The sequence below is a fragment of the Anolis sagrei genome, chromosome 1 (genome assembly GCF_037176765.1).
Source record: "Anolis sagrei isolate rAnoSag1 chromosome 1, rAnoSag1.mat, whole genome shotgun sequence".
In the NCBI taxonomy this organism is placed as follows: Eukaryota; Metazoa; Chordata; class Lepidosauria; order Squamata; family Dactyloidae; genus Anolis; species Anolis sagrei.
Window position 1 is genome coordinate 318534989 of NC_090021.1, and position 12965 is coordinate 318547953.

Below are 12965 nucleotides of genomic sequence, written 5' to 3' on the forward strand. Positions count from 1 at the left end.
ACATTGATCAAATTATTCCTGCCAAAAGAAGAATGAGTAAACATTACTAAGTGCACACTAGGGCTACCTAGACTAGGGTCTTTCTTTTCCTAGATATGTCCTCTTTTTTCAGAGCCCAATTTCTTTATTAGTAGTAGTATTACCCTCATTATTACTGTTATCAATAATTAATTAAATTTATATATCAAATGTACATGAAAGTAATCATTGCGGTAGGTGGTTTGATGCAGTCAGTTGCTAAATATTTGAGTTTTTTTTCTCTTTTCATAAAATAATAACCCTGGTTACGTACATGAGAGCCAGTGTGGTATAATGGTTCAAAGTGCTGGACTCACATGATGTTGTGTGACTTCCAATGGAGGCCTTGTCCCAACTAAGGTATGTTGCAGGACACTTTTCCCACAACAGAGGAGGCTTCCCTTGCCAAAAGGGTGACACCTCCCCTCATGTGATGGGGAAAGTGTTGCCAAGAGGGAGCTGTATGGAAGCGACAGAGTCACCCCACTGCTCCTCTCCTTTCTCAGTGAAGCCAGGTGAAGCATCCTGTTTTGCCGAGAAAGGATGTAGAACACACCTCACCATGCTAAAAAAGTGGAGGTGGCTCTTAATGAGACATGCCATATTATCACAGGGTGTCTGCACCCTCAGGGGTGGCTCAACCCATTACGCAAAGTAAGCATTTGCAGTATAGTTGATTTTGCCCAGGGGCGCTCTTGAAGCGCTCTTGGGGGAAAATAGACCTTGACATATGCGAGTTGTAGTTACTGGGATGTATAGTTCACCTACAATCAAAGAGCATTCTGAACTCCACCAATGATGGAATTGAACCAAATATGGCACACAGAACTCCCATGACGAACAGAAAATATATATTAGTGATTGGTTGGGGGGGGGGGGCAAAATACTGTTTGCTCACCGTTGAAAATTACCTTTGAAAATTACTGTTGAAAATGTACACCACTTCCCACCCGACATCTGCTGGGAAGTAGCAGCTAATAGTGAAAGGACCAAGGCAGTGACATCTCCAGCCCATCCCTGTTCGGATATCAACCAGCATGCCAATGCCTTAAATCAAGAAATAGTTTTGTACGATCTACAGAGACACTCACAGGAACACCTCAGCAAGTGAGAGTCCAAAAGTGGCAGGCTAAAACCCGGAACCTCAAACCATGGCTAATACCAAATGAGAGACTTCCTCCTGGGCACACAGAAGACTGGGTGACTTGGAAGGCACTGAACAGACTGCTCTGGCACCACAAGATGCAGAACTAACCTTAAGAAATGTGGTCACAAAGTTGAGTCCATGACATGCGGGTATGGAGAAGAGCAAACCACAGATCACCTCTTACAATGCTGTCTGAGCCCTGCCACATGCACAATGGAGGACCTTCTTATAGCAACACCAGAAGCACTCCAAGTGGCCAACTACTGGTCAAAGGACATTTAATATAATGCCAAGTTTTCAAGCTTTGTGAGTTTTTTTTTGTTTGTTTGTTGTAAATACATTACAACTGTACGCTTGGTTTGCTCCTGATACGATAAATAAATAGTTGCTACAAATTGAATTCAAGCTATAAAAGTAGTTTGTCCACAGTTAATTCACAAGAAACAAAAGGAGGGGCAGAATCTCACCCTTTCCAGTAGGCTCAGAAAGAAGCAAATTGTAGCAGTATCCCAATGTGTCATTAATATCTTTTGCTGTCTTGATCACACACTGATGTTACTTGGCTGCAACTGTTTTCATCTGTCACATTAGTCCCATCCATTCCCAGAGCAAAATTTGTTAGGTCCTTTCTAAACTGGAATTCAAATGTCAAAAGAAAAAAGAGTTTTCTCACTTCTGTTCTACTGAGGTGGAAGTTCTCTTATGTCTGTGAGCTAAATAGGCTCAATCTGGTTTGTACTTGGATGGAGGCCAACAATGAATACCAGGTGCTGTGGGCTATTTTTCAAAAGAAGGAATAGGCAAAATCATATATCTACGGTATTCCTTGCCTAAGAAAACCCTATGAAATGCATGAGGTCACCATATGTCTGACAGGTGAACTTCAGATAAATACACAAACACATTGCCATATACTTTAACATCAGTCACTGAGGCTCTGCTCCAAGGAATGTCTGTGAAAATTCAGATAAGAGGTTTTACTCTTTTTTAGGAGAGACCTACCAGATTCCAGCTTTTGGAGCCATGTTATGTTATTTATTGATTTAGAAAGAAACTTATCCTCATTTCACCTTCCTTTGGGATTTAGTGCTTTGTTTTGAGATGACAGTATGTTACAAAGTCAATAGAACAACAGGCCAAAATACAGTACTTTTACTAGAAAAAATTCTGTGCAGAAAAAAATGTGCACAAAGTACACTGGTTTTAGCATGAAACCATTATTGTCACCCTCCCAAAAAACCCTTTCTGATGTTTTTGTATACAATGTTTTCATTACAATTTCCTGGAATGTGAAAAGTCTTATAGAGCAGTAGCTGTACCTGCCACACATTGCTGTGACCAACCTTCCCTCCCTCCCTCCCTCCCTCTTTCTTTCTTTCTTTCTTTCTCTCTCTCTCTCTCTCCTTCCTTCCTTCTCTTCCCTTCCCTTCCTTCCCCCCCCCCCCACTTTTCTTTCCCTTCCACTTTCTCCCCGTTCTTCCTTCTCTACCTATTCTTGGACTGCAACTCCCAGCAATCCTCCAGATCTATCTATCTATCTACCTATCTATCTATATCTAGTTTATCTATCTGGAGGATTGCTGAGAGTTGCAGTCCAGGAATAGGAAATGGGAAATATGCAGGGATTGGGATGCTCTCAAAGAAATCCAAGGAGAAGAAAGCTTGCATCTTGGAAGCAGTGCATTTTCATCATCCTCCTCTCCCAAAGGGCCTGGTCTAGGTGATGCTGGGAGTTGTAGTCTGGAAGGGAGTGTGGATATGCTATTGTGTGGAGGTTTTTTGCCCGGGGAGCTGTTCTTGCATATGCACTGTAGCATCTTTTTACTTTTTTTGGCTTTTTAAGTCCCTTCCCTGTGTTTTTCAGTGTTTTTATGAGTGACAGTCATTCATTGGCCTGATAGGTGTATTGTGTCCAAATTTGGTGTCAATTTGTCCAGCAGTTTTTGAGTTATTTTAATCCCACAAACTAACATTACATTTTTATTTATATAGATTTCCTTTTTTCAGTGGAGTGCTTTGACATATCAAGAGCTCCTTCTCATCAAGTATGAGAATGTTTAATGACTGTCTGTAATGTTGATGTTGGAAACCGGCCTGAGTCCCTTGATGGAGGTGAGAAGACCAGTATACAAAACTGCTAAATAAATAAATATTCGTTACATCATCTTTATGAATATGAGGTTCCAAATTCAACCCCCAGTATTAGCAACTAAACAATCTCCAATGTGGAAAAAGCAATACAGAACCTTTGTAGAATCAATCTGAACAGAAAATGTTGAATTAGATAGAGCCATGTTAGAATCATAGAATCATAGAGTTGGAAGAGACCTCATGGGCCATCCAGTCCAACTCCCTGCCAAGAAGAAGGAATATTGCATTCAAAGCACCTCTGACAGATGGCCATCTAGCCTCTGTTTAAAAATCTCCAAAGAAGGAGCCTCCACCACACTCTGAGGTAGAGAGTTCCACTGCTGAACGGCTCTCACAGTCAGGAAGTTCTTCCACATGTTCAGATGGAATCTCCTTTCTTGTAGTTTGAAGCTATTGTTCCACGTCCTAGTCTCCAGGGAAGCAGAAAACATTATCTTAGTATAAGGCAGCTTACTTTGTGTATATACTTTATGCATATGTTTTGGGATGAAAAACAGATTTGACATGTCATAAAACAAATATGAAAATATAGTCAGGGCCATACAAGAGCAAGGGAATCTGTGTTAACAAACAGGGAAATCATTTGCTCATTGGCATTAGTTCGACTGATCATCATCTACTAAGTTTCCCAGGAAAGAAATTATATTGGCCTACAATCACTCTTCACAAAGTGTTGCCTTTCGCTTTCAGTAGTCGTATTTACTTATTTTAAAAGATTCTACATTATATTCCATTTTAAAAAAAATGTAAAGGCCCTCATAGCAGCTTGCAGAAACAAATCTTATCTATCAAATGTCAATCAAAAAGTGATTGTCACAACCTACATACAATAGGAACTGAAAATATGGTAAAGTGGCAAATTCAGGGTCAATGCTAGTGGAGAACATCCATTGAAATGAATGATACTTAATGATCACAGGTAATTTATGTCCTACTGACTTCGATGCGTCTACTTTAGATAGGACTGATACTGGATTTAGACCAAAAGTTGTCAGAATAATATAAATTGGAATCACTACAAAACATCATTGATTAAGTGGATATTCTATTAAAAATAGGACAGACTTGGTTAAGTCAAGAAATCAAGTTTTGGTGCTGTATTTGGAATAGCTGTCCTCCAAAGGACATGGCAGGGCAATTGTTCTTGTGAAGGGTTTGGAAACATGAGTTTTTGGAACACAACTCTCACAATCTCTTAGGACCTTTTCAGATGGCAGTATTAAGAAGGATCATTAAATTAAGAGGGGAATAGGGAGCTGATTGTACCTTCCAGGACTCACTCGCTCATTTTCATTTGTTCTCCTCTCATCGGACTTTTAGTGCTTCCCCGTAGGCACCTGCTATTTTCCTTATCACACATAGGCAATAAGTCTCCAGCTTTCTTTCTTCATGAAAGTTTGCCAGAATCCCTTTCCATGGAATGCAATAGTTCGGCATCTAAACCCATTGGACCCTTGAGACATAGATGCTGCTTTAAACCATTGCTTTCCATGAGATCCAATTTATTTTGCATCTAAATCCATTGGACCCTTGAGACAGAGATTTGTTTTAAAACATTGCTTTCAATGGGATGCAATTTTTCTGCATCTAAACCCATTGGGCTCTTGAGGCAGGGGTGCTGTTTTAAAGCATTGCTTTCCATAGGAAGGAGTAATCATACATTTCTATAAACAGGGATAACAGCTCTATGCTAAGTCCAATATTATAATTGGAACAAATCACCAAAAGAAAATTGCTTGTTCTATGTTCAATGCGTCTATTACATTATATCTCTCATTAATAATTTTAAAAAAAGAAATATGTGAAGAGAAGAAGTTATTATGCACTTCTGTAAAAAGCGATGACAGTTCGCTGCTAAGGAGCACCCATCAGAATGCCCCTTTACACCATGGCAAGCTTTGAAACAGAATGAAGACTGTCAAGGACATGTTGTTTTGAGCCAAAATAACAGGTCCTTGGTGCTATTTTGGCTAAATTCACGATTGCCCCACATCATTACAGATCTGCCTAATTTCACTATTGTCTGTAGTTATGTGATGGGGGGGGGGCACTTTTAGGAGTGATGACCGAAAGTCATCTGATGGCAGCCATTACTCCCAGTAAAGTTACAGTGGCTGCCCATAAAATTGGAGGTGGGGGCTATAAGTGTGATGTGATAGTTAACTGGTATAGCAACTAGCAATGCTGATTTGAGTAAGGAGGGGTGGTGATTCAAAAAAGTAAGTTTTCCTTCCTCTGGATTCATCTATGCAGAAGAATCCTGCTTCTTATGGATCAGCCTTAAAACAGAAGCAGTCTTTGACTTATGGCACCCATTTGAGTGAAAAGTGAGGGGAGGCTAACATGCAACTGAAAACAACTCATGTGAGTAAAGGTTTTGTCAGTTCGGGCTCTTTGATTGTCATGGCAGTGGAGTCATTAAGCTTGGGGCGTAATTCCTGTTTCTCTCTTCCAAACAAAGTCACTTTAATAACATTATTTTTGCTCACGTAAATCTTCTTTACTGTGTAATTACAACAAGGAAACTAGGTCAATAATAGATATCTCAGTATTTTAAGCTTTCTAAATGCATTATTTAGCAAGGAACTGCAAAGCTTGCCATTAACACAGGTCCAGAGGCATAGGTAAATAAATTTAAATAGAGTTTATGTTTTAATCTTTTATTCTTTTTTTTAAAACAATAAATGCCTATGCTAAAGAGGATCTAAGTTAGATGAGCTACTGCTGTTTTCCAAAGCCTCCAATCACTCAAAGAAGTAAGCTATTGCATGATTAAGTACTACATTTCAAGATTACTAATTTTTGTTGTTTATTTTGAAATTATGAGAACTTTTTATAAGATCTTTATTTTAATTTTAAAAGCTTTTGTAGATTTGAACATACCTTAAAAATAAAATCGAAACATATACTTAAACATTTTCAATGTGGGAGAAAGGAAAATCAATTAACTTGTCTTTCCAGGCGGAAAGCTTTCACCTGATCCCCAAGGTTAGGGCCAGCTAGAACAGACTATTTGATAAAATGGCATTTATTTATCTATCAATTCACCATTACACAATTGAGTCAATGGATCTGCTCAAAGATCATACCATAAAAATGTACCAATTTGACTGGGACAGTCCTATTTGATAAGGAGGAGGAGGAGGGGAGAAGAAATTTTATTTCTTATCCTGTGGCTCAAGGCGGGTTTCAACACAATTAAAAACATGAACATTGCAAAAAATATTTCTATAAATACATATTAAAATACACAAAACAGACACCACAGGACATGAGTTTAAGATTCATAGTAAAAAAAAAACCTCTCTGAGTAGGCCTGCCAGACTTAGATGGTATTTAAATTCCAACCGCTGATCTAGCCGTTGGGGCTCTATTGGCAGGTCATTCCAGAGTCTTGGGGCAGCCGATGAAAAGGTCCTCTAGGTGGTAGTCACAGGTTGGGTTCTGGCAGGCTAGAGCAGATGCTCCCCCAAGGATTTAAGTGTTTGGGGCAGATTGTACGGGAGAAGGCAATCTGGAAGGTAATTTGGACCCAAACCATGTAGGACTTTAAAGGTCAAAACCAACACCTTGTAATTTGCCCGGAAACTAGTTGGCAGTCAGTGGAGTGAAATTAGAATAGGTATAGTTTGCTCACTCCTAGATGTTCATGTTAACTAATCTGGCTGCTGTATTTTGAATCAATTGGAGTTTCCGAACTTGGTACAAAGTTAGTCCAATGTAAAGCGCATTGCAGAAGTCCAACTTTAAGATTACCAGCACATGCGCTACCGTCTTTAGGTCTTCCAAATCTAGGAAGGGGTGCAGCTGGCATATCTGCCACAACTGATAGTAAGCACTCCTGACTCCATCTACTTGGGTTGATATTTGATATTCTGGTTTCTTCCTCCAACTTTCTCTCTTTGGCCACATCTATACTATGTGAAACTGGATTATAGGGTCACTCATATAATACAGTTCAATACAGTTAAACTGCATTGTATGAGCCTACACTGACCATATAATGCAGTTTCAAACTACATTATATGGTAGTTTAAATGGGGCCCTAGCCTCAATTGCTGCAAACTGAGTTCAAAGTGCAAAAGTTGTTTGACTCAATTAACTTAGTAAGGAGAGAGGAAAGGAAGGTGGGACTTTGCCCTTCTCATTATGCTCAAGCAAAAGCAAACTGTTCATGTGTTCTCCCTCCCTTTTTCAATTTGCAGTATATGGCAGTGTAGATGGGACCTGAGAGTTTGAGATTTCATTCTATGATTTTCCCACCCTAGTCAATGCATAGTAACATTATACCATTCTGCTTCTGACTTTGTGGCCATTTTGAGTGACCTAGGGAACAGTCAGGAGCATGGTGTGATATGGTAACCTTGCTGAAACTGTGTCCCTCTGTGTCTGTCCAATTCTTATAATAAGAAAACACCTGGGCCACCAATATTATATTATGTTCCAAAAGGGAAGAAGAGTAAAATAAGGGAAAATAATGTAACTGATATTGCTTCTTGTGCCATTCAGACATATTCTTGGCTGTTTATAATATGTTACAGGTGTTTTTTATAGTCTTATGAACCAACTGAGGAAACAGGAACTGCATAATCAACTACATACTTACCATGTAGACAGGAAGGCCTAGATTACAGTATTGTAATTCTAATTTTTGTAATAATTTCTGAAGTGTAGATGTACAAACTCTAATTCATTATGCATTTAAAATAATAATAATAATAATAATAATAATAATAATAATAATACCAGGTGACAGTCGCATTGAGGAAAAACAACAGGAAAAACTCAGCCACTATCAGGACCTCAAAACTGAACTCCAAAGGCTCTGGCATAAACCAGTACAGGTGGTCCCAGTGGTCATCGGCACACTGGGTGCCATGCCAAAAGATCTAAGCTGGCATTTGGAAACAATAAACATTGACAAAATCATGATCTGTCAACTGCAAAAGGCCACCTTAATTGGATCTGTGTGCATCATTCTAAAATACATCACACAGTCCTAGACACTTGGGAAGTGTTTGACTTGTGATTTTGTGCTATGAAACCCAGCATATAGATCTCATTTGCTGTGACATACTGTGTTTTTGTGTCATAATAATAATAATAATAATAATAATAATAATAATAATAATAGCTTTATTTTTTGTATCCTGTCACCATCTCCTGAAGGGATTCGGGGTGGCTTACATGGGGGCCAAGCCCAGTTAAATAGAGTTAAAATATAACACAATAAAAATACTCATACAAAACATCAAAAAAACATAAACCATCAACCATCAACCAACAACCAATAGCCTAGCATAGTGAACATATTCAGAACTAAGGGACGAGGCAAGGGCTTGTGCAACACAACTGCAAGGACAGGGTGACAGCAAAGTGCAGGAGCCAGATGATAAGTTAGGACTTGAAGGGCCAAGTCAGTTAGTGCAATACAACTCCGGGGGCAGGGACAATGGTAGAGTGCAAGAGCCAGATATTAAGTTAAGGCTAGAAGGGCCAATTCATCTATTAAACCGATAAATCAAAGGCACATTGGAACATCCACATTTTTAAGTCTTTACGGAAGGTGGACAGGGTAGGCACTAATCTAATCTCCTTGGGGAGAGAGTTCCAGAGTCGGGGGCCACCACTGAGAAGACCCTTTCCCTCGTCCCAACCAACCACACTTGTGACGGAGAAGGAGAAAGGCCACCTCAACGGATCCTAAAGCTTGCATAGGTTCATAGGTGAAGATGCAATCGCAAAGATAGGCTGGACCGTTTAGGGCTTTGTAGGTAATAACCTGAACCTTGAATTGGGGTGGGAAACTTATTGGCAGCCAGCGGAGCTGTTTATAAATGATCTAGAAAAATGTTGTGCAATGCACTGCAAAAAAGAGCTATTTGGTATCATAAAGTAGAAATGTTGGAAAGGGACCTTAGCACTTGGTGGTTTGAATTTTGATTTGGTTGTTTCCTTTCTCTCTCTTTCTGTGGATGAGAGGAGGAAAGAGGGAAGTAACCCTTATATGGCAATTTCAGAAATATTCTAACAGAGTCGAGCACTCTGTTAGAATACCCAAAGGTAAAATTTTCCAACAATGTGATCATAATCTTGGCATCTCATAACACCTAAGATTATTTCACCCAGAATAGATATATATGAAATACAAGAGAATCTCTCAGATTGTCATCTTTTTAGCATATTTCACTGCATGATTGTCACCATTGCATAATCATAGCACCCTGGGTTTTTTAGTCCAAAAATTGGTTTCTAGCTTTTATCACATAATTGTCACATGGCATAATTCTATTAGATAAACTCAATAAAGAGCTGTAGGCTCAAGGGGAGTGGGTGAGCAGGAGAAGCTGTCATGCACCTCATTTTCTCCAACTGCTCTTCCACTCACTCTGCCCATTCTCTTGGCATGGTACTTCACTTCTCAGTAGTGAATAGGAAGAAAGAATAGAGGAGAAAGCCTAAGAAGATGGGTCAAGAGGAAGAGCCAAAGTCAAGGATTGGCTGGCTGGAGCAGTCACTCAAGGGCCACAGTGAATTAGTGTATTTCATAGTTAGAGAGTGCTTAAGCTTTCAATCTAACAATGACCACATTTGGACTCCACAACTGCAGATGAGGCAATTGATGTGTATGCAGCTCAGCTCAGCAAAACAAGCAAATGTTGTCTGTGTTTCATTTACTGCAGGATCTGAAACTAGAACTTTAAATTGTCCAAATAAAGTTGTTATCCTGGTTACGGTTGTCCTTTTGAACTGGGCATTTAACACCCACAATTTTCATCATAATTATAATTGTACATATATGTATAAATACACTTTTAAAAACATTTTTCCTTTTAAATTTATTAAACACATTGGACACATTTTTAAACATATAAACATGACTGATCCATTCTAAAAACACTAATCAATAGAAATACTCAATGGAAGAGATGAGGGATAGGTGAGCATTAGCAACCAGAAGATTTTTTTTTCTTTGAAAATTCAAATTCAGTCGATATCATGATCCAATAGTGCAGAGCTTTCCAACCTGTGTGTTGGTCATTAGTGTGTCAGTTGCAATGTGTAGGTGTGTCATGCAAACATCAAATTTATACAATTCTTACACTCCTATTACTACTCATAAATGACAAAAATCTTGGAAATGTATGGTATCTTATAAATCATGTAGGTTTTTGTGAGATATATTGTGTTCATTATTACAATTTATGTATGTCTCTATTGATTTAACCTCTGGTTTGCTAGTAAAACAAAATTACTATGTTGCAAAATGCTGCATGGGTAAAAAGTGTGTTGCCAACATGAAATGCTTGGAAGCTCTGCAATAGTGTATCAAACTGCATTTGTGTATTTGTGTATTTGTGGAGTATATTTGATGCCTACCATTTTCAGTTTCTACCTAAGAACATAATTATTGAGATACAGTTTGCATTTTTTTCTCCATCTTCCTTCTTTCATTTTTCTTTCTTCTTAGTTACATCACCATTGTGGAACTACCTTTAATTGATGCTCTGTTGGTCCCACCTCTGTTTCTTCAAAAGTTGCTTCAAAAATCCAGCAGATTTTTAGAGGAACTTTAGTGAGGAAGGAGTGTAATATATAGGTCTGCTATGCTTTTAGATTCTTTTTTATTTTATTTTATTTGTTATAATTGTTGAGGCATCAAATTGTTGCCAATTGTGAACAGCTCCGAGTTGCCTCTGGGCTGAGAGGGGTGGTATATAAATGTGGTAAATAAATAAATGATAATGTTGATTTTTAAAGGAAAATATTTTAGTGTATTGGTTTGAAACACAGTGGGTAGAAAAGACTCATTGAATCATTTTTGCTCACCAATGTGTTGATTTGCTGCTCTATAATTGTGTGTTCTTTTTAGGTCAGTGATAGGATTTTGTGGCTTTAATTGTACCGTGCTCACAATCACTTTGAGTTCCAATCTCATGAGAAGAGAAATATAATGTATTACTATATGATCCCCTTATTCACAGACTTGATATCCACAGTTTCACTTACCCACACTCTAAAAGAATCTTTCTGGGAGTATTTGTGGGCTTCTCTAGGTCCTCTAGTGCTATTATATGGTATGCTTTTGACCCATATAGAGTCAAACTTTAGGGTTCACTATTATCCGTGGTTCCATGTATCCATGAGAGATCGTGGAATGTATCCCCATTGTATATGGGAGATGTACGTATAACATATTAGTTAGTTACTTAATGGAGCCCCCAGTGGCACAATGGGTTAAATCCTTGTGCCAGCAGGACTGCTAACCAAAAGATCAGTGGTTTGAATATGAAAAGTGGGGTGAGCTCCCGTTTGTCAGCTCCAGCTTCCCATACTGGAACATGAGAGAAACCTCCCATTACTTCATTCATTTAAATCCTACCCTTTCCCAGTATGAGACCCAAGGCATCTCACAATATATTGTAAAACCAAATGCAGTTAAAACAAGGGACAATACTAAGGTAAATAGTCAATAAATAAAGCATAAAATTGATTGTATGAAACAGTTTAATGGTATGTTATTTAGTTGGTTGGTTGGTTGGTTAGTTGGTAGGAATAAATGTATGATTTATTCCTACTGTAATTATGTAAATGTCATGGCCTGTTGGTAGGATTCTTGGTTATATATTTGATGTTGAAACCTGAAGGGAAAGATCTAGCTATTACATTATTTGCCCGTGTGCGTGTTGTGTGTGGTGGTGTTTCTAACTATGTGTGAAAGTGTACTTATAAACTTGCATAGTTGAGTATTCATTGTATGTTTATGCAGATATTTGAGAATATCCATAAATAAATCCTATGTGGTAATGGAAAACTATCCTGCTGAGAAATTTCAAAGAAAAGCCATTTATTATGTGGAATTGGTGCAGAATATTAATAGTGTTATTTGTGCACAAATGAGAAAGATATGACATGGGCAGGTAATTGATGTCTTTAATAAGGACACTGTAACTCTTCTGCTGGAAGTAATCCCTCAAGTTTATAGAAAGAAGGCAAAATATTTGGGGTGGTAGTTCCTCAGATAAATCAGGACGTGAAGAATATTCAGTTGATCACACTTGTGCTATCAATAAAACATTTTATCTGTCAAAGGAACAGCTTTTATTTAGACACCAACTTTCCCTTCCTCTTTCTTTTTGAAACAATTCTACAGCAATGTGTCTAAAAAGATAAACAGCCAATTGAAGTCTCTACCTGTGTGAATGGCAAATGCTTCTCAGTGTGAAATAGCACCAGATGATTTAAATGATGAAGAGTCTTGTTTTCCACCCAGCTTAACTACATATGAAATTATTGGAAGACAATTTAATTGAATACGTTGTTCTTGCCAGATGCCACACCCGTGAATACAATCAGGATGAGCAAGGATGGAAATATAAGCAAAATATGTTCACCAGCCTTGATCTGATCTGATTTAAGAGATCTAAGTCTAGGATAATAAGAAGGTAACAACATAGGGCAGTTCCAAACAGTCCTTTAACTTGGGAGCAATTGCGTTTGTTAAATGCGATTGCTCCAAGGTTAAAGTCCACACCCTAAAAGTGTGTGCTTTTGGGGGGGGGGGGTGTGTAAAAATCCCCTTCTGGAACCTTACGGGAGGACAGGGAGATAGCTCCCACCCCCTCCCCAAACTCCTTTAAAAAGCTTT

The 12965-nt window shown here is 38.5% G+C and overlaps 1 protein-coding gene across 6 annotated transcripts in view; it reads left to right on the top strand.

The window, feature by feature from the left end:
* Positions 1-12965, top strand: part of TUNAR (TCL1 upstream neural differentiation-associated RNA) — an 80430-nt gene that overhangs the window by 23469 nt on the left and 43996 nt on the right. Inside the window, exon 3 of one of the 6 annotated variants that reach the window (XM_060755985.2) lies at positions 5570-5680. The exons of the other annotated variants lie outside the window; for them this stretch is intronic. Within the exon in view, the coding sequence (XP_060611968.1) occupies positions 5660-5680 (21 nt within the window). The 5' untranslated portion in view covers positions 5570-5659. The remainder of the gene's footprint in view (positions 1-5569; positions 5681-12965) is intronic. 6 annotated transcript variants of the gene reach the window in all.